Source organism: Monoraphidium neglectum, assembly GCF_000611645.1.
Source record: "Monoraphidium neglectum strain SAG 48.87 unplaced genomic scaffold scaffold01103, whole genome shotgun sequence".
In the NCBI taxonomy this organism is placed as follows: domain Eukaryota; kingdom Viridiplantae; phylum Chlorophyta; class Chlorophyceae; order Sphaeropleales; family Selenastraceae; genus Monoraphidium; species Monoraphidium neglectum.
In genome coordinates this window covers 1-16,731 of record NW_014012525.1, presented here as the reverse complement: position 1 = coordinate 16,731, position 16,731 = coordinate 1, and the positions used below count along the sequence as shown (strand labels likewise).

The following is a 16,731-nucleotide window of genomic DNA, read 5'->3' as shown; positions in this document are numbered from 1 at the left end:
GGTGGGGGGGGTGGTTGCGGAGGGGGTGTTTGGTGGGGGCGCTGGGGTGGAGAGTGAGGGGCGCTGGGAAGGCTGTGCTGGGCAAGCTTTGTTGTTCAAACAGGCGGGAGGATGAGAATCTCTGTGAATGAAGACTGGGGGTGGTACCCATCAAGGCCGTGGGCGGACTGCCTCAAACAGGGGAAAGTCACAGCTGCCAAAGGCGTGTCGGGGCTCAGCACGCGAGGCGCGGCGTGGCGCACACCAGGCCAGTCCCTGCCCCCCGGCCGCCCTCTCGCATTGGTCATATGTGCTGGCCGCCGCTGGCTCCGAAGGCTCTTGGGAGGCTCTCTCCAATAATCTCACCTTTTGCCTGCTTCTGAGTCCCTGAGGGGCAAAGATATAGTGCCTAGAGGGTTGGGCTTCACCACACGGTAGGCCTTACCACAGCCACGCGGCACTGGCGGTCGATTTCGAATGTGGATGCCTTGCCACACCGCATCTGCTGCATCGCTCCCCCAGGACCTGGCGCCGGCGCGCGCCGCGGCGGACGAGAAGCGGCGGAAAGAGGCCGAGGCGGAGGAGCGGGTCATGGGACCCGCGAGGAAGCTGGCGGCGGCGCTGGTGGCGAGGGGGTACCAGATCACCAGGCCGCAGGTCCGGCTGCGCCGGCCATGACCCCGCGGAGCCGCGCTGGGGGATGCCCAGTGTTATACAGCTGGCTGCTGCCGCTGCAAGGGATTCTGAGCAAGCTCGGCCTGGCAATGTTATCTGGGGTGCAGCAGCCGGCCCCTGTTGCTGCGCGTGGCCGCGTGCAATGCACTCTTCACCACCCGGACTCTTGATCTCCGCCAAGCGTCCCTCCTCACACCTCCCCCCCAAAGCCGGCACACAGGCACGCACGCACGCGCGCTTGTACACACACACACATACCAAATTCACTCACACACATACACACACACTCTTAGACACCCTCATCGTGCGCAACTCTCGAACCCTGCCGCACTGCAGGTGTCTGTCGGCAGCCGGCGGCCGTACGCTGACGAGGACGGCACAATACACTGGCCGGTGCGCACCAATTATATATGACATTGCCAAATGACAGGATTGTGATGGCAATCGCGTCCGCTTGGGCCGCTCCGCCGACGCAGGGCACGCGCCTGCGCTTTCGCGCTCCGCGCCGCAGCCCTCCCTCAAAGCTGCAGGCCGCGCCGCCAGGCAGGCCCGCTCGACGGCGCGGCCTGTGGCCGCCTCGCTGGGCGCCGCCCGAAAACATCAGGTGGAGGGCCAGGGTGCCGCCGTGCCGCCACCACCGCATCCCCCGCGGCTCCGGTCGCGTCCGCCCATGCAGCAGCATGCAGCACACTGACGACTGCACCCCCCGTTTTGCCAGCTGACAGCCTTGCACAAGCTGGTCCCCTTATTTTGTTGATTTGCCTACCGGCATCCGCGCCCTGCACCACCCAATGCTTGCCACCACCTGACCATCCAACTGACCGCCCAACGGACCCACCAACCGTCCGAGTGGCTGGCACAACCGACAACCGACGACGGACCCCCCGCGCGGCCAGGTGGTGCTGATGTACCCCGAGACGCTGCAGCAGGATGTGGTGGAGGACTGGCGGGACGATGACACCCTGGCGGACCATCTCGACGTGGTGGGTGACAGGGGTGGCTGCCCCGGACTATGCTGCGGACTGTGCTTCGGACTGTGCCCCGGACTGTACTCGGGACCCGGCTGCGGACTCTGCTGCGACTCTGCTGCGGACGCTGCTCTCAACTCTGCTGCAGACTCTGCTGCTGACTCTGTAGTCTGTCCTTGCTTCCAAAGTGCATGCTTCCAGCCGGCCCCTCACCCCTGGCGTGCGCCCGTCCCCCACATCTCACCCGACTCTCCTCGCCCCACAACAGATGTTCGGCGACGGCGCGCCACCGCTGCCCTGGGACGCCGCGGGGGAGTACAGCCGAGACAGGGTGGAGCTCTATTACTTGGCCAACGCGGGGCCCCCGCTGACGCCCGACCAGCTCGCGCTCGCGATGGCCGGAAGGTGGCCGGACGGTGTGGATAGGGACTCCGAGGGGCCGCGGCGCTATGGCGCGCGCGCGGCGCGGTGGGAGCGCGCCGAGGAGGGCGAGAGCCTGCGCGAGGTGCTGCTGCGGCCGGGGCACGTGGTCGCGGGCTCGCCGCTGTTTTGGGTGGTGGCGCGGGGCACTGAGTACCGGGAGCGGTTCCTGGCAAGCGTCCAGCAATGACCTGCGGTGTGGGCGGGCTGGTGCCGCTCGGCCGTGCCCGCGCGCGCGCGCGCGCGTGCGCGCGCGTCGAGCCGGCCCCGCGCCGCACTCGCCTCGCCGGTCTGCTCCCGCCCGAGCGCGGCGCAAAGGCCACGCGGCCGGCGCGCCGCGGGGGCGCCGGACTGCAGTGGGGCTCTGCAATCCCGCGCCAGGCAGCGGTCCGTGATTGGGCGGCGGGGCCTCTACCTGGCTGCCCATCCGATTGCAGCTTGGGGGTGTAACCAGCCCCACACCCGCCTCCTGCGGATCCGCAAACCCTGCTGCAATCGACAAGCTTTCCAGAGTCAAGTGTTGTATAGAACAAGCTTACACAACCATGTGTAAACCACTCAGCAGCGGGCAGGACAAGGCAGATACTTTGAGAAATTCTGTCGCCGCGCACATGCTGGCGGTTGGTGCACGCGTGCCGCATCGTTTCAGCGGCCCGTGGCGCAAGCCAGAGGGCGGAGGGTCGGCACAGTCGAAAGCTGAGGCGCGCGCTCCAATCAGCAGCATGCGTGTGCGCGCTGACCGGGTCAAACTGGCGCAGGGTGGTGGTTGGAGTCAGGTGTTCATGTTTAGTAAATGTACGCATGCGTTGATGCAGTGTGTTGCAGGGTCGCGTTCACATGCGTGCACAGCAGCAAGAATGACAACAGCACAGCGGCCGTCGCAGGCCGCCAGAGCGCATTGGGCGCTTGGACGTGGTGCTTCGCTTGCAGGAATTCCTTTATTTGGCCACACGCACGGCTGGGCACTCGTTCGCAACGAGCATGGTTGCGTGGCCGATCCGTGTCGTATGAAAATCATTATTGGGTAGGCATCAACAGGGAGGACTGCCGTGCTTGGTGCTGGCCAGTTGGTGTTGCTTTCTGCTGCCAGAGTCAGTGAGTGAGCGGCTTGCGCCGACTCTACAGCCTCAGACCAGCCACCTCACCGTCTGCGGCGGGCTCGCACCGCCTGCAGCTGCCGCGCAGGCGCACGCGTCAGTTTCAGGCTGGGGCGCGCCGGCCGCGGCCGTCACCGGCAGCACGCGCTTGACCCTTGATTCGAAGCAGCGGCCGCAGCAGCAGCGTAAGAAGAAGATTCCAGCCCCCATAAACAGCCCCACAACGCACAGCACGACGGCGACGGCCGTGACGGTCGCTCTTCTGTTCGTCTGTGGCGCATCAGTCGTGGGGCCGGCCTGCGCCGTGCCAGCAGTCGCAGCGTCGGCGGCGGCGCCCTGAACCCAGCAGCACACGACAGCTACGGCGGCTGCTGCTTGCAGCAGCGCGGCGCGGCGCGGCAGGGGCGGCATGGCCTGCAAAGTGGTGCGGGTGTCACGTGCCAGGGTTCGCCTTGATTTGGGTGCCTGCGCTCGCAGGTTTTCGCGCCGGGAAGCGTGGTGGTTGGCAGCTGCTTGTTTGCTTTCTGTAGCGCGCAGGGCAGGCGTGCGTAGCTGTGCGGCAGTGACCACGCCTTTGTGGCCTGCACATGGACTACCGTACAGCGCGGCTGCTCTCACTGTCTGCCGTCGGTGTGCAAGTGTTGATGACATGCCCCATCCGATCCCGCCGATTTAGTCCCAAGACCTACGCTTGATTTGAGTTGGCTTCAGTTTCAAGCGCGATCACGACGAGCCACCGGTGTTGCGTTCAAGCGCAAGCAGCAACACTGGGGCACCGGATGACAACGGATGGAAACGTTCAAACGTAGATAAATAAACGCGTTTTGTAATCTACCGTGAGCACTTGGAAGAATTCGTTGGATTTGCTGTGACAAGGCCACACCCGGTGTCCAGACCGTGCCAGCTTCAGCGGCGCAGCGGTCCTGTCCCACCCGGTCTCGCAAAGGAGCGGCACCCGCCCACTCGGCTGACGACTCACTCTCATAAGCCTTCCCTCCGCCTCTCCCCAGCAGACCAACACTCCTTCGCTGCTTGTGTGCACTGCACATGCCGCGCCGCTCCGGCATGGCGCGCTTTGCAGGTTGCGCGTCGGCCCCAATCTGCTGGCGGTTTTGGTGTGCTTTGCACGCGCCAGGCCGCGGTCGCGCTGGCGCGGCTGCTGCAGCTTGCCACGTGCCGTGCAGGGCCACTCTTAAGCTGCAACGCAGACGCTTGTAGCAACGTAACTTGCACACCAGGCTCCCCCAGCACAATCATGTTATCTTCCCCCTCACGGCCAAGCATAAGGATTCAAGCCGCCAGAGCTCAGCGGCCGCATGATGCACAAGGTTGCTCCAGACGCCAAGAAGCCGGTCAAAGCATCTGGCACAGGCGCTGTTTCGCTGGGGGCGGCTCCTGGCAAACGAACGCGCACGACCAGTGATCATGCAGCAGCTTTGTGGTGCGTTCCCCTGACATCACCGCAGGCCGTTCTTCGCTCGATCGCACAGCGCATCCAATGCTTTGAAAGGGCGCATCAGCGGCCGCCGCAGCACTATTGGCCACTCTGAACTTGGTGGCTGTGCCTGTGGACTCCTCTCCTTCATAACTCTGCCTTACAAACAGCTATAATCCAGCCCTTCGTTGCGCTTTGCTGAGCTGCACCACAAAACATCCAGCTTATCATCACCCCATCTGTGATCACCACGTGCGCGCATTTGCCAGCCCAGTCAGCAGCAGTTGAGGCAAGGACCATTACATGACTCATCTGTGGTGGATGCCAGGGGGGCGTGCGGGCCGCGTCATCCCAGCAGCGTGCTGTGGGTAAAAACACACATGAGAATCTGAAGCTTGATGGTGATTGAAGACCCATGTGTGGTGCATTTTGCGACTCACAGCACTTGTGGTCGTTTGTGCGACGCAGTCAGACAGATCCTTGAACGCGCGTGTGCGTGCCGCCTGTGGTGAGCTTCGATGCCAGAACCAAGAAGGGGCGCATTGGTGAACCCCGCGACGCGGCGGCACACGGCCGGCTGCGAGCTGGACTTGCAATCGATACATATTTCTCTCGCCGCAACCCGCGGGCAAGCGCATCCAAGGGCCGACTGAGCAGTCGGCTCCCGTTTGGCGCGTTGTTCGCGCCGCCGCTGGCATTCTTCAGTGTGGGCAATCATATCTTGGCAGTTCGGCCCGTTTGGCAGGACTATCAGGAAGGCAGTGCGAACTGTGGAACGATGGGGGAGGTGGCACACGGGGTGGTCGGTGCTCTCGCCCCTGCTGCGAAGTTATTGCCGCGATCCCCCTCAGCGGGGCTCGCGCCGGCACGGCGCCGCGCCCGTCAGACCAGCCAATTGGCCGGGGGCGGCCGCCGCCAGCTCGTCTCGGCCTCCGCCTCTGCCTCCGCCCCCGACTCCGCCTCGGGTTCGTCTGCAGATGCCGCATCTGCGGCCTGGGCGGGGGCTGCGTCCGGCTCCGGCACGGCGACCTTGGCCGTTACCGGCAGCACGGGCTTGGCCCTCCCCTCAAAGAATCGGCCGCAGCAGCAGCGGAAGAAGAGGACGCCGGCCGTCACCAAGACCGACACGACAGACAGCACGACCGCGACGGCCGTGACGGTGGCGGACTTGTTGCCCTGAGCTGGGGGCGCAGGGGCCGGGCTGCTCTGCGCCACGGGTGAAGCCGGCGGGCTGCTCTCCTGGGCTACTGGCACGGTCGGCGGGGTGCTCTGGGCTGAGGACGTGGCTGGGTCGCTCTGGGCCACACTTGCAGCCGGGGCCGGGGCCGTGGTTGCAGCCGGGGCCGCCGTTGCAGCCGGGGCCGCCGTTTCAGCCGGGGCCGCCGCTGCAGCCGGGGCCGCCGTTGCAGCCGGGGCCGCGGTTGCAGCCGCCGGGTTGCTGTCAGCGGGCGGCGCTGTGGTTGGGTTGCTGTCAGCAGGGGCCGCGGCGGCTTGGTTACTGTTCGCGGGGGCAGCCGCCGCTGAGTTGCCGTCGGCAGGGGCCGTGGTCACTGGGTTGCTGTTGGTGGGGGGCGCAGTCGTCGTCGGATTGCTGTCAGCAGGAGCCGGGGCCGTCGGATTGCTGTCCGTGGGGGCCGCACCCGCTGCGTTGCCGTCACCAGGCTGAGCAGAGGGTGTATCCCCCTGGGAGATGAATGAGAGTGGGTTGCCCTGGGCCTGGGGCGCATTGAAGTCCGTTGAGTCGAAAGAGAACCCTGGTATCGATGGAAAAGGCGCGTCGTCGCCGGCGGCAGGTTGGGCCAAACAGCTCACGGCCACCAGCGCGATTGCTGCCCACATCAGGGCTGTCCGGAACGGCGAGCGTGCCATGGTTGTCACTAGGGGGGCTGATGCGGCGAGTTGGTGCGGCGGGCTGAGTCGCTCGCCTGTGGTGCGAAGGGTGGGCACGAGGGGAGAGTGATTGTTTTCACCCACATGCCCTTGTTCGCCCGTCCGTACCGCCCTTAACCTCACGGTAAACTATTTTGCAAAGCCAGGACGGGCCTGCCACCACACCCACTTGGCACTGCAGGATGCAAGAACAAAGACCTGTCCACCGTTCCCCCTCCCCCCACAAACGCCCCCCTCCCACCCAGCAAGCACCGCTTGCATTTAATACATTCATTCACTTGCGCTACCCACAGTGGTCTGTGGCACAAGCGAGTGCGAAGCCCGTTCAACTTGGTGAATTTGTACGCGAGCCGCGACAACGAATGCGCGACAACGGATACGGATGTTTGCTGCTGATGGTCCTCAGTAGACAGTGGTCCAGCTTTATGATATCACTTGCTAGCACGCTTCGAATAAAGCCCCTTTCGGCTTCGGTGCACATGCTGACCAGACCATGGCAGCTTCAGCGCAGCAGTCCCTCCTGGTGAGGTGCTGCCCGGCCCCGTCAGAATGGCATGCCCATGAGCCCAAATGCTGGAACACCATTCAAAGGTAGTCGAGGTATACTTCTATTCAAAGCCTTGCCGTCCCCACACCTTGGCTGCGAAATCAAACGGAGATGGATACAAGCACGGCCCACCTCATGCCTGGGTCCTAGTGCCCCCACACTGGCAGGGGGGGCAGCTGGCAGGGGTGGTGCGCCATCCACTCACCCGAGTCTGGTGACGACTGCACTCGCACCGCAGCTGCAGCTCGACCTGCTTTGTCCTGTACCATACTGCATCCACTGATGCAAATCATGTGTATCGATGAGTTTGTGCTTGCACGGCCGGAGGTTTGTTGTATTTCTAGTACAGTACATATACAACACACATGCCAAGGGAATGCAGAGATAACATCACCCCAGCGGCTGCATTCACATGCTGCGGTAGATGGGGATCCGTCCTTTCTAGTCAGACTAACCTGCATGCTGTGTCATCATCGCACCCCAGGCCAGTGCTGTCAACCTTTCCTGGCCTGGCCCCTCCGTGTGTTCCCACCTTCGTGCACTCCTGCTTTGAATGGCGCACGGTAGCCACCTGAAACTCAGTCACACAACGTTGGTGCCTCACTGTACAATCCCATGAGCCTGGATGGCTCCAGGAGCGGGCGACCGCGGGACGCTGTAACAATCCTACTGTAATCCTTATCCCCACCTCATGTGCTGCACTGAATGCTGCACAACGCATGCGACTCTCATTTCCGTAGGGAAAGGAGCGAAACACCCAATGTACACATCGCTCATTGCCACTCTTGTTGTCTTGGTCCCTGTGGTGTTGGCCAGCAACTCCTGGCGTCGCCCAGTGATGATCGAGGCGCCTCAGCGTGCTCGCACGTGACCAGGAATTGGACAGCCCGGACCTGGTGATTAAGTAATGCCGCAGAATAAACATCACGCAGCAAGGTGTGTTGCGCTCCTGTCCCGGCCCAACGAGGCGCTGTGGGGGTTGCGGCACCCGCTGGGTGCCTGTTGACGTGGCACTCAATCGTCATATAGTACGGCATCCTGTCTTTCCACCACGTTACAGAGCATTGATACCATTAGATTACTGGTAGCAACATGTATGCGCACGCTTAAAGCGGCGATGGTGGCGATTCGATGGTCCAGCTATTGATCTGGTTGCTTTTTGGCGGCGTTCGCCATTCCATTGTGTATAATCGTCTATGATGATTATATCCCTGCATTTGGCGGCGCTGGAGCTTCTTGGCAGACGCTTAGCCACGGCCGCAGCCATATCAGCGCAACGAGTTTTCTGCAGTGCGGCTGGCGCAGCAGCGGCGCAACCCGCGGCGGCGCCGACGGAGCCTAGCTTGGCGGCAGACACGCCCCAGCGCACTTTTTTTGGCGTCCCCGCCAATGACGAGCTGCACAAAGAGCTGTGGTCGGCTGCGCGGTCGGATGACGTGGCCGCCGCCTTGCAAGGCGGCCGCGCCAGCGGGCGCTGGGACGACGGCGCCACCCTCGCAGCGTTGAGGCAGCTGGTGTGGATTCACAAGAACAACAGCAGACAACAGCGGCACCAGCAGCAGCAGCAGCAGCAGCAGCAGCAGCATCAGCATCAGCAGCATCAGCAGCAGCAGCAGCATCAGCAGCAGCAGCAGGAGCCGCAGCAGCAGCAGGAGCAGCAGCAGGCGCCTGCCGCCGCTCTCGCCGCCGCGCCCGCCGCCGAGGACCCCGCCGCTGCGGCTGCTGCCGAGGACCCCGCCGCTGCGGCCCTCGTAATCTCGGAGCTCTGCCGGGTCGTCGCAGAGCGCATGGACTGCCTTTCAGACGACGCTCTAGGCCTGGCCCTGATAGCCCTCTCCAAGCTGCCCTTGGACGGCGCCCCGGCGGAAGACCTGCGCGCCGCCGTCGCGCGGCGCCTTGAGCAGGTGCCCCCCAGGTGAGGGGCGGGGGCTCTCGGTGCTCTCCTGCGCGCGAAGGGCGAACCTGCTGCCATGCGATGCCCGCCGCGCCGCGCCGCCGGGGCTGCCGGCGGCTCTGACCCTCATCAAGGTGCCCCCGTCCCGTCGATTGTTTCGCCAGCTGAGTGCCAGGGGTGCAACCCCAACGCCAAGCCGGTTTGCCCGAATCAGCCTAATGCTCGTCACCCTCCTGACCGCCGCCCCCACACCTCACCGCCCCGCCCCGCCTCACCCCCGCTCTGCACGCGCCCGGACGCCCGGCCCCGCAACTGCAGCCCGTCGCACGGCTTCCTGGCGCGATCCCTGATCGTCATGGCCGACAGCCGGGAGGCCTGGGCGCCGCTCGCGCAGGCGCACGTGCCCGTGCTCATTGCCGCATACGCGCGCAGCCTGCCTCAGGGCGCGTTCGTCTCCGACAGCGTCTGGCTGCTGCACTCGGCCGCGAGATTCAAGGGCCGCTGGCTGTGCGACGAGCGGCCGCACGTGCTGCCGTGCCTCTCAGCCGCGCTCGCCTCAAAGCTGGAGGAATTCGTCGCGCGCCACGGCGCTGCCGCCGCCGCCGCCGCCGCCGCCGGCATGCCGGCTGAGGTGGCCGCGACCGACGTGTCCGCGGCGGCGTCGGCGCTGGTGCAGCTGCAGCATTACGACGGCCGCGCGCTGAGCGCGCTCTCGCGGGCCTCCGCCGCGCTGCTCGGCTCCGACGACGCGCGCCGGCGCGAGCGCCGCACCCGCGGGGCCCTGCCCATGCCGCCCGGCGCGCGCGGCGCCGGCGAGCCCGCCGCGGGCAGCGGTGAGGCGTACGCGGCCGGGTTGGGGCCGCGTGGGGGGGCGGAGGGTGCTATGGCGTCGGTGCTGTTGCCCCGGTGGATGGCGATTTCGCATTTGGCGCCCGTGTGCTTCTTGCTGGCCAAGATGGACCACCCCGCCCCTGAATTGTTTGAGGCCATGGCGGCGCACCTTCGGGAGAACGTGGAATTTGGAGGGCCGGCGGGCGGCGGCGGCATCAGTGATGGCAGCAGCGACGGCAGCGGCGGCGGCGGCGGCGACGGCGACGGCGAGCGCGGCAGCGGCAGCGGCAGCGGCGGCGGCGGCGGCAGCGGCAGCGTGGCGTTGTCCATTTACGGCCGCCCGGTGCGCCCCTCAGACGTGCGAGATTTCATTCTCGTGGCCTGGTCCTTCGCCGTGCTGCAACCCGAGCGGCTGGAGGCGGCGCGCGCCGCCGTGGCCGTGCTGGAGGCGTTCGATCCGCACGACGCGGCGCTGAGGGCCCTGCCGAGTCACGCGCGAGTAGACCAACGCGGCCTGCGGCAGCTTATGCAGGCGCGTGCTTCAGCGCGCGCGCGGCGCGCGCGAGGCAGCTGGTGCATGCGCGGTTTTGGGCGAAAGAGGGGGGGGGGCGCCGGTGCGCGGCAGGGGCGGCGGGGCGGTGCCGCAGGGATTCTGCAGACGGGCAGATGGTGACCATCTCTCGCGCCTCACCGCGGCTGTGCACATCCTTGCACGACGCCGTTGGGGCCGCGGCCTCGGACCCCGCCCCCCCAGCTTCCAACGGCCACCCCGCCGACGATACACCGGAAACTGCAGGTGCATTGGATGGCGGCCCTCGGCGCGGCGGCCACCGGCCAGCCCGCGCCGGTCCTCCCGCCGCACTGGCTCGAGGCGTGCGAAGAGGCGTGGGAGAAGTCCTTGGAGGAGTGCGACGGCGGCCACGGGTCGCAGTCCCAGCGGGCCATCGCGGCGCTGCTGCGGCGCGGGGGCTGGCGGCCGCGGCTGCAGCAGCGGACGCCGGACGGGCGGTGCACCGTGGACATAGTGGTGCGCGCGAGCGCTTGACGGCGCCGAGGAAGGGAGGGCGCGCGAGCGCGAGCACGTGCGTGCATCAACGTTAGCAGCAGCCGTGCCCCCCCCCCCCTCCAGCTGTAGCTTCCTGTCAGTCTAGCAACAGACGAGGCCGCTGCCCGGCCGCGGTGCCGGCTGGAAGGGGCCGAGGGCGCTACGAGCCCGCGTGGTTGATCCTCTGCTTTTGCTCTTCTTCAAGGCAGGGCCGCGGACCGCCCGCGGCCAGGCCCGCGCAAGGCGGCCACACACTTCCACCGCCACGGCCTCAACCCATGGAATGGGCGCCCGCAGGTGGAGCACGCTGGCCTAAACGTGGCCATCGAGTTTGACGGCCCCAGCCACTTTGCATATGCGCCGCGCTCAGAGGCCGGCAACGCGGGCACGCTGTTTGCGGAGACGCCGCGGCGCCACCACGGGGACGCGCGCGTGCGCGAGGCGCTGGTGCGGGCGAACCCTGGTTGGGTGGTCATGGTCGTGCCCTTCTTTGACTGGTGAGTCGGCCCTTGGGGCAGGAGGAGGGGGGTTTGTGCTGAGGGGCGGTGGGGGCCGGCAGGAGGGGTCCACGCGGGCGGTGCAAGGGTGCAGAGGGCGCTGCGCAGCCGCCGCGGGCGCGCGGGCCTCACATGGCGCGGCACGGCGCGGCGCAGCGCGGCACGTATACCAGCGGTGTGGATTTCGGGCGCGCAGGGGCCTGTTGGACGCTGCCGAGACATTATTGCCTTGGTCCTGTGACCAGCGACGCACCCACATGTCGCACATGCGCTCAGCGCAGATGCACTCATATGCAGCGACGCAAGCGGCCCTGCATCCCCTTGTCATCCCCGAACCTCCCCCCACGCAAACCTGCTCACGCGCACGCACACACGCACACACCGTACGTGCTGCCAGCATCATTCGCCTCCCAACACGCGCGCCTCCCGCGCGGCAGGCGCCCTTTCAGTCGATACCCGGAAGAGCACCGCAACCACATGGCCTACTTCCGGGACCGCATGGCCAGCTTGACGGCGCAGCTTGGGGCCGCTGAGAACGCGGCGCCAGCTGGCGGCCGGGAGCCGTCTCCGAGGCCTGGGCGCCTCGGCCCAAACTGCGAGCCGAGGTGGTGGTGCCCGCGGGAGCAGGCGTGGCTTGCGGCGGGCGGCAAGTGGCTGTGGAGTTGGGAGGAGGCGCGCAGCGAGGGGGGCGGCAAGGAGCACGTGCCGCTCGGCGAGACGGAGTGGCGGGAGCGGCTGGCGCAGTGGCGGGAGCTGGCGCTGCAGCAGGCGGCGTGGCGGGGGCAGGTGGAGCGGTTGGTTGGGCCGGTGCAGCCGTGGGCGCACAGAGGCATGGCCGAAGCGGCCGTGCGGCCGCCGCGGCGCCGACATCGCGTGTCGGACACGCCTGCCTGGCGGATGCAGATGTCGAGAGGTCAGTTGTAAAGCTGCGCCGTTGAAAGCGAGTGGGCCCTGCGCCCTGCCGCGGGCGCTCGCTCTGGCACCCAATTGCTGTTCAAATGATCAGCACGACACCCGTGTTGACGTCATCGACTTCAAAATTTCTGTGGGCTTTGAGACGGCGCTCGTCAGTTGGCTACTTGCATATCTTTTAATGCTGCCGTATCGTCTGGCTTGCACAACACGCACTTGAGCCGGCAGAACAGCGCAGCCTTGCCGCAGTGCGCTGATGAGGACGGCTGTTCATGCATCGGTGTGATGACGACACCTGAGGGAAGGCGGTGATCGCGGTCCTTCCCATGCCGAGACAACTTCGTTCGTCTTTTCTATCATACAGATTGTAGGCGCCTCGCCACTCAGCATGCCGGGTTCCTGTCACGTCAAACCCGACCTGAACACGCTTCTGCGTTTCGGCGACATTATTACTGAATTATCATGAAGGAATCATATGCATACTCTTTTACTCAGGTCGCAGCGTTCACAAGATCACGCGCTAATTACGAGCTTCGTACAGTATGGTCCTGCTGCGCGTAGCTATAGAGCATATGTTTTGAGAGGCTGATGCGACATCGTATGTTCAGACCCCCTGCATTGGGAAACATCCGTCCAGGCGCGGTGCGCGGCGACGACGGCGCCACGCGAGTCGAGGCGGTCCCTAGTTGTGGCTGTGTTGGCCATGCACCGCTGACACAGCCGTGCAGCAGCACAAACAGATTGTGCTCTGGCAGTTCGTCCGGAGAGTCTCCACATATACGACTGTAGCAATGTTTTGCAGTGGGGTGACGGGTGACGTGTCGCGCCCATGCAATCCGCTGCCTCGGGCGCCCTAACCGCCCGACCCCCATGCACCCTGACACCTGCATCACGTGCCTTGTCACAGGCTTCTACCTCGCAGCCCTCGCAGCGGCTGTGTATCCCACCCACGCAAGCGTGCCGCACGACGGCCCGTGCATCTCCTGAGCACCCTGCTGCTGGGAAACATCCCTAGGGCGTCCCCTTTGTATTTTTCTCGGCGGCGCCACCGCGGCCCGGCTGCGCTGGCGCTGCGCCGGCCCACGGCGGCGCCATGCCAAGCCACCTGGTGGCATGCTGTGTGGCGGCCGCCCCCTCTCCATGTGCGTGGCGCCACCCCTGCCTGCTCCTCGTCGCGCAGCTGCTCCTGCAGCAGCTGCTACGCTGCGCCCGCGCGCTCCGCGCGCAGCTGCCCCGCGCGGCGGCCGCCGCCGCGGCGAGCGCGCTGCGGCGGCTTGCAGGCCCGCGCGGCGCACGGCGGCGCGGGGGCGGCAGCTGCGGGTGTGCGGGCGTCGGCGCGCCGGCGGTGACACTGGCCAGATCCGTTGAGGCAAGGGCTGAGCTGCCTGTGGTGGTCTTGCAGGTGCGGCTGCGCTCTAGGCGCCCTGAAACTTTACCTACACACCCCCCCCCCCGCCACAGCAGCGCCTGACATGCACTGCTGCGCGGGTTCCCGACGTCCACGCCACAAAAAAATTGGCTCTCCAGAACTGCCACGCCCCTCGACGCCCGCCCGCCCTGCCGCAGCGCCTTGGCTTGTGGCTGGCGCCCCAAGACATGGCCTCCGCCCGCCTCGCGTGCCGCGCGTGGCGCGACTGCTTGGGCGCCCAGGTCTCCGCCGCGCAGCTGCCGCCGGCGCTGTGGCAGCGGCCGGCGGAAGGGGGCTTCCAGCTGGCGCGGCTGGGGGCGCTGACCGCCGCCTTCCCCGCGCTGTCGGCGCTTGAGCTGTCCTACGACCGCGCCGCGCCCGTCGACGCGCGCGCCGCGCGGCGCGCGGCGGCGCTGCTCGCGCGCGCGGCGCCCTCCCTGCGGCGCCTGCGGCTCAGCGGGGTCGCGGAGCCCGCGCATCTGGCCGCGATCGCCGAGGGGCTGCAGCCGCTGGCGGGCCGGCTGACAGCCTTGGACGTTTTAGATGCGTGCTGGCTGGACGTGGCCGCGCTGTCGTCCCTCGCGGCTTCGCTCGGGGGCCTGCGGCGGCTGCGGCTGCACAGCTCCGTGTTTAGTCGGCTGACGGCGGCTCATGTTGACGTCATCGCGGGGATGACTCAGCTGCGGGAGTTGTCGATGGTGGGTGTTATGTGAGCACGCGTGAGTGCGTGCGTGCGTGCGTGCGTGCTCACGCACTGACAAGCGTGCACATGAACGTGTGGTGAAGCATGTGTGCGCACGCTGTGTCTGAGCGTGTACGCATGTGCATGTTTGAGAGCAGGAGTGCTTTTGTGCACACAAGATTGAGCGGCGTGTGCTGGTGTCGATGTGTGTGTGCGGAGCAGTCGGGGCTTGACCGGCGCGAGCAGGCGCTGTGCCGAACTGTGCTGGCCCCACTCGACATCCTGCACGCCTGGGGCATTTCACGCGCCATGCTCGAGCGAGGCGCCTCGCCGCCGCTCGCCTTGCGGCGGCCCCTCGCCGCCTCTTTTGCACTGCCCGCCAGCAGCGCCTCTCCAATGCCCACGGCGCGCCGCGGGCGGCTGCCGCCGCGCTCCCCCGCCGCCCCCAGTTTCAAAGTTGTGCTTGATCCCTCACCCGACCCTGGATTTGCCCTTTCACCTTCTGCCCGGTGGCTGCAGGGCTTCCGCGCGGTGCAGGGCAGCGCCTCGGACCCCTTGGCGCTGGATGCGCTCACTCGGCTGACCGGTCTGACGTCACTGGACCTGGAGTTCACGGGTGAGGCGGCTGCCTGGGCGGTTACGTGGGGTGCGGTTGGGTGGGGCGAGGTGGCTGGGGGGTCAGGATGGCTGAGGTTGTGTGGGGGGGCCTCGAGCGACTCCCGAGTCTTGGGCCCGGGCTCGCTCCTGTCATTCGAATGCCCGGGGCCTGCGTTTCCATCCATCATCAGAGGACCCGCAGCCACATAGCCGCTCAGGCTTGGGTCATAACGCCGCGGGAAGCACCAGGCCACCCGCCCTTGCGAGGGGCCCGGCCCGGCCGGCGGCCTTAGGGGCAGCCCCGCCCCTCCCGCGCCGCACCTCGCCACCCTCCTGCCGCGCCGATTGCAGTCCACACCCGTGGACGCACCTTCTCCACCCCCCCCTCTCCCCCACCATCGCCAGGCATACACCAGCTGTCCAGCGGCGCCGGCTTCCGCCGCCCTGAGGGCCTCTCGAGCCTCTCCGCCCTGGCCGCCCTCAGCCTACGCCTCGTGCCCCTGCGCAGCGCCGACGCCCTCCCGCTGCTGCCCGCGCTGCGCGCGCTCCGCCTGGCGGCGCCCGAGCCGCTGCCCGCCGCCGCCGCGGCCGCGCTCGCGCGCTGCACAGGGCTGCGGCGGCTGGTGATTGAGCAGCTGCTGCCGGAGCAGCTGCCCGCGCTCGGCGCGCTGACCGGGCTCAGCGCGCTCAGCGTGCACCTCGCGCCGCCGCCGCCGCGCCGCAGCCGCGGCGCTGCGGGCTCGGGCGCGGGCGAGGGGGCGGCCGCGGATGCGGTGCTGGCGCTGGCGCCGCTGTCAGGTCTGAGGGCGTTCAGCGTTGCGGGACGCGTCGAGCTGCGGGCCAGCCACATTGAGGCGCTCGCAGCGGCGTGGCCGGCCCTGCGGGCGCTCGACCTCCGGTGCTCTCTGCCCGACGGCAGCCGCGGCCTGCGCGCTCTGACGTCGCTCGAACGGCTGCGGCTGGGGCCGTACGGGTGGGCGTCCCCAGGCGGGTGGGCGCCGGAGGTGCAGCTGCAACCGGGGGAGCTGCCGCGGGGGCTGACGCGGCTCGAAGCGTCGGGCGTGCTGGTGGCGGCGCAGGGCGCGGACGCGGCGTGGGACAGGGCGTGTTGGGGCGACGAGCCGGGCAGCTGGGGGGGCGTCTGCCCGGCCGGTGGCAGGGTTGCTGGTGCGGCAGAGGCGGGCGCCGCAGGCGGGTGTCGCTGCGGCGGCGCCGCGAGCGTCGCCGGCTGCTTCTGCGGCGCCGCGGCCGCCGCGCCGCCGCCGCCCGCGCCACCGCTCGCGCCCGTGCATCGCGTTGCCCCGCTGGCGCTGTCCGCGCCGCGGCTCCGCGTCCTCTTGCTCCGCGGCTGCGGCGCCGCTTACAGCGGCTTATGGCCCGGAGGATGCAGTTTCAATTGCGATGATGCTGCTGACGTGGCGCCTCCAGTTTTGCCAAGTCTGTCCCGGCTGACCTGCCTCGAGGAGCTGCACCTCGAGCACCCCCAGATCACGGAGCGCGATCTGCACGCGATAACCTCGTGCGGCGCCGTCGCGGGCTCGCTGCGGGCGCTGCGGCTTGTGGTCGCCGGCGACGGCGCGTGGCTGGGGGGAGGGGTGGCTGCGCTGACCCGGCTGATGGCGCTCGAGTGCCTGCAGGTGGGTGTGGATAGATCTGTGGCGGATGAGGGCTGTTTGTGTAGTGAGTATGTATCACATCTGGTTGCTAGCTGGGTTTTGGGGACCCATGCATGTCGTTGCTAGCTGCTGCCCCGGGACGCGTGAATTTTTTTTGAGGTGAGCGCTTGGGCTGCCAGCTGCAATGGTGGGAAGCTCTCTGTACGCGCGCCACTCTGGTCAAGGGGACGCGTCATCT

At 67.4% G+C, this 16,731-nt stretch overlaps 5 protein-coding genes across 5 annotated transcripts; 3 read left to right on the top strand and 2 right to left on the bottom strand.

Annotated features, from left to right (window-relative positions):
• Positions 1–456: 456 nt before the first annotated feature.
• On the top strand, positions 457–2,232 carry MNEG_6660 (hypothetical protein; the record flags this gene model as incomplete). Its single annotated transcript, XM_014044870.1, has 5 exons — positions 457–636; positions 991–1,047; positions 1,166–1,258; positions 1,551–1,637; positions 1,891–2,232. 5 exons carry the CDS (start codon positions 457–459, stop codon positions 2,230–2,232), a joined length of 759 nt encoding a protein of 252 aa, XP_013900324.1.
• Positions 2,233–3,169: 937 nt separating this feature from the next.
• On the bottom strand, positions 3,170–3,550 carry MNEG_6659 (hypothetical protein; the record flags this gene model as incomplete). Its single annotated transcript, XM_014044869.1, has 1 exon — positions 3,170–3,550. One exon carries the CDS (start codon positions 3,548–3,550, stop codon positions 3,170–3,172), a length of 381 nt encoding a protein of 126 aa, XP_013900323.1.
• A 1,906-nt stretch (positions 3,551–5,456) lies between these two features.
• On the bottom strand, positions 5,457–6,443 carry MNEG_6658 (hypothetical protein; the record flags this gene model as incomplete). The annotated part of the gene is made up of 1 exon (XM_014044868.1): positions 5,457–6,443. The coding sequence occupies one exon, from the start codon at positions 6,441–6,443 to the stop codon at positions 5,457–5,459; it is 987 nt and encodes a 328-aa protein (XP_013900322.1).
• Positions 6,444–8,210: 1,767 nt separating this feature from the next.
• Positions 8,211–11,282, top strand: MNEG_6657 (hypothetical protein; the record flags this gene model as incomplete). The annotated part of the gene is made up of 3 exons (XM_014044867.1): positions 8,211–8,926; positions 9,224–10,079; positions 11,079–11,282. 3 exons carry the CDS (start codon positions 8,211–8,213, stop codon positions 11,280–11,282), a joined length of 1,776 nt encoding a protein of 591 aa, XP_013900321.1.
• A 2,504-nt stretch (positions 11,283–13,786) lies between these two features.
• MNEG_6656 (hypothetical protein) lies at positions 13,787–16,640 on the top strand (the record flags this gene model as incomplete). The annotated part of the gene is made up of 4 exons (XM_014044866.1): positions 13,787–14,296; positions 14,800–14,896; positions 15,283–16,514; positions 16,620–16,640. The coding sequence occupies 4 exons, from the start codon at positions 13,787–13,789 to the stop codon at positions 16,638–16,640; spliced, it is 1,860 nt and encodes a 619-aa protein (XP_013900320.1).
• Positions 16,641–16,731: the final 91 nt, after the last annotated feature.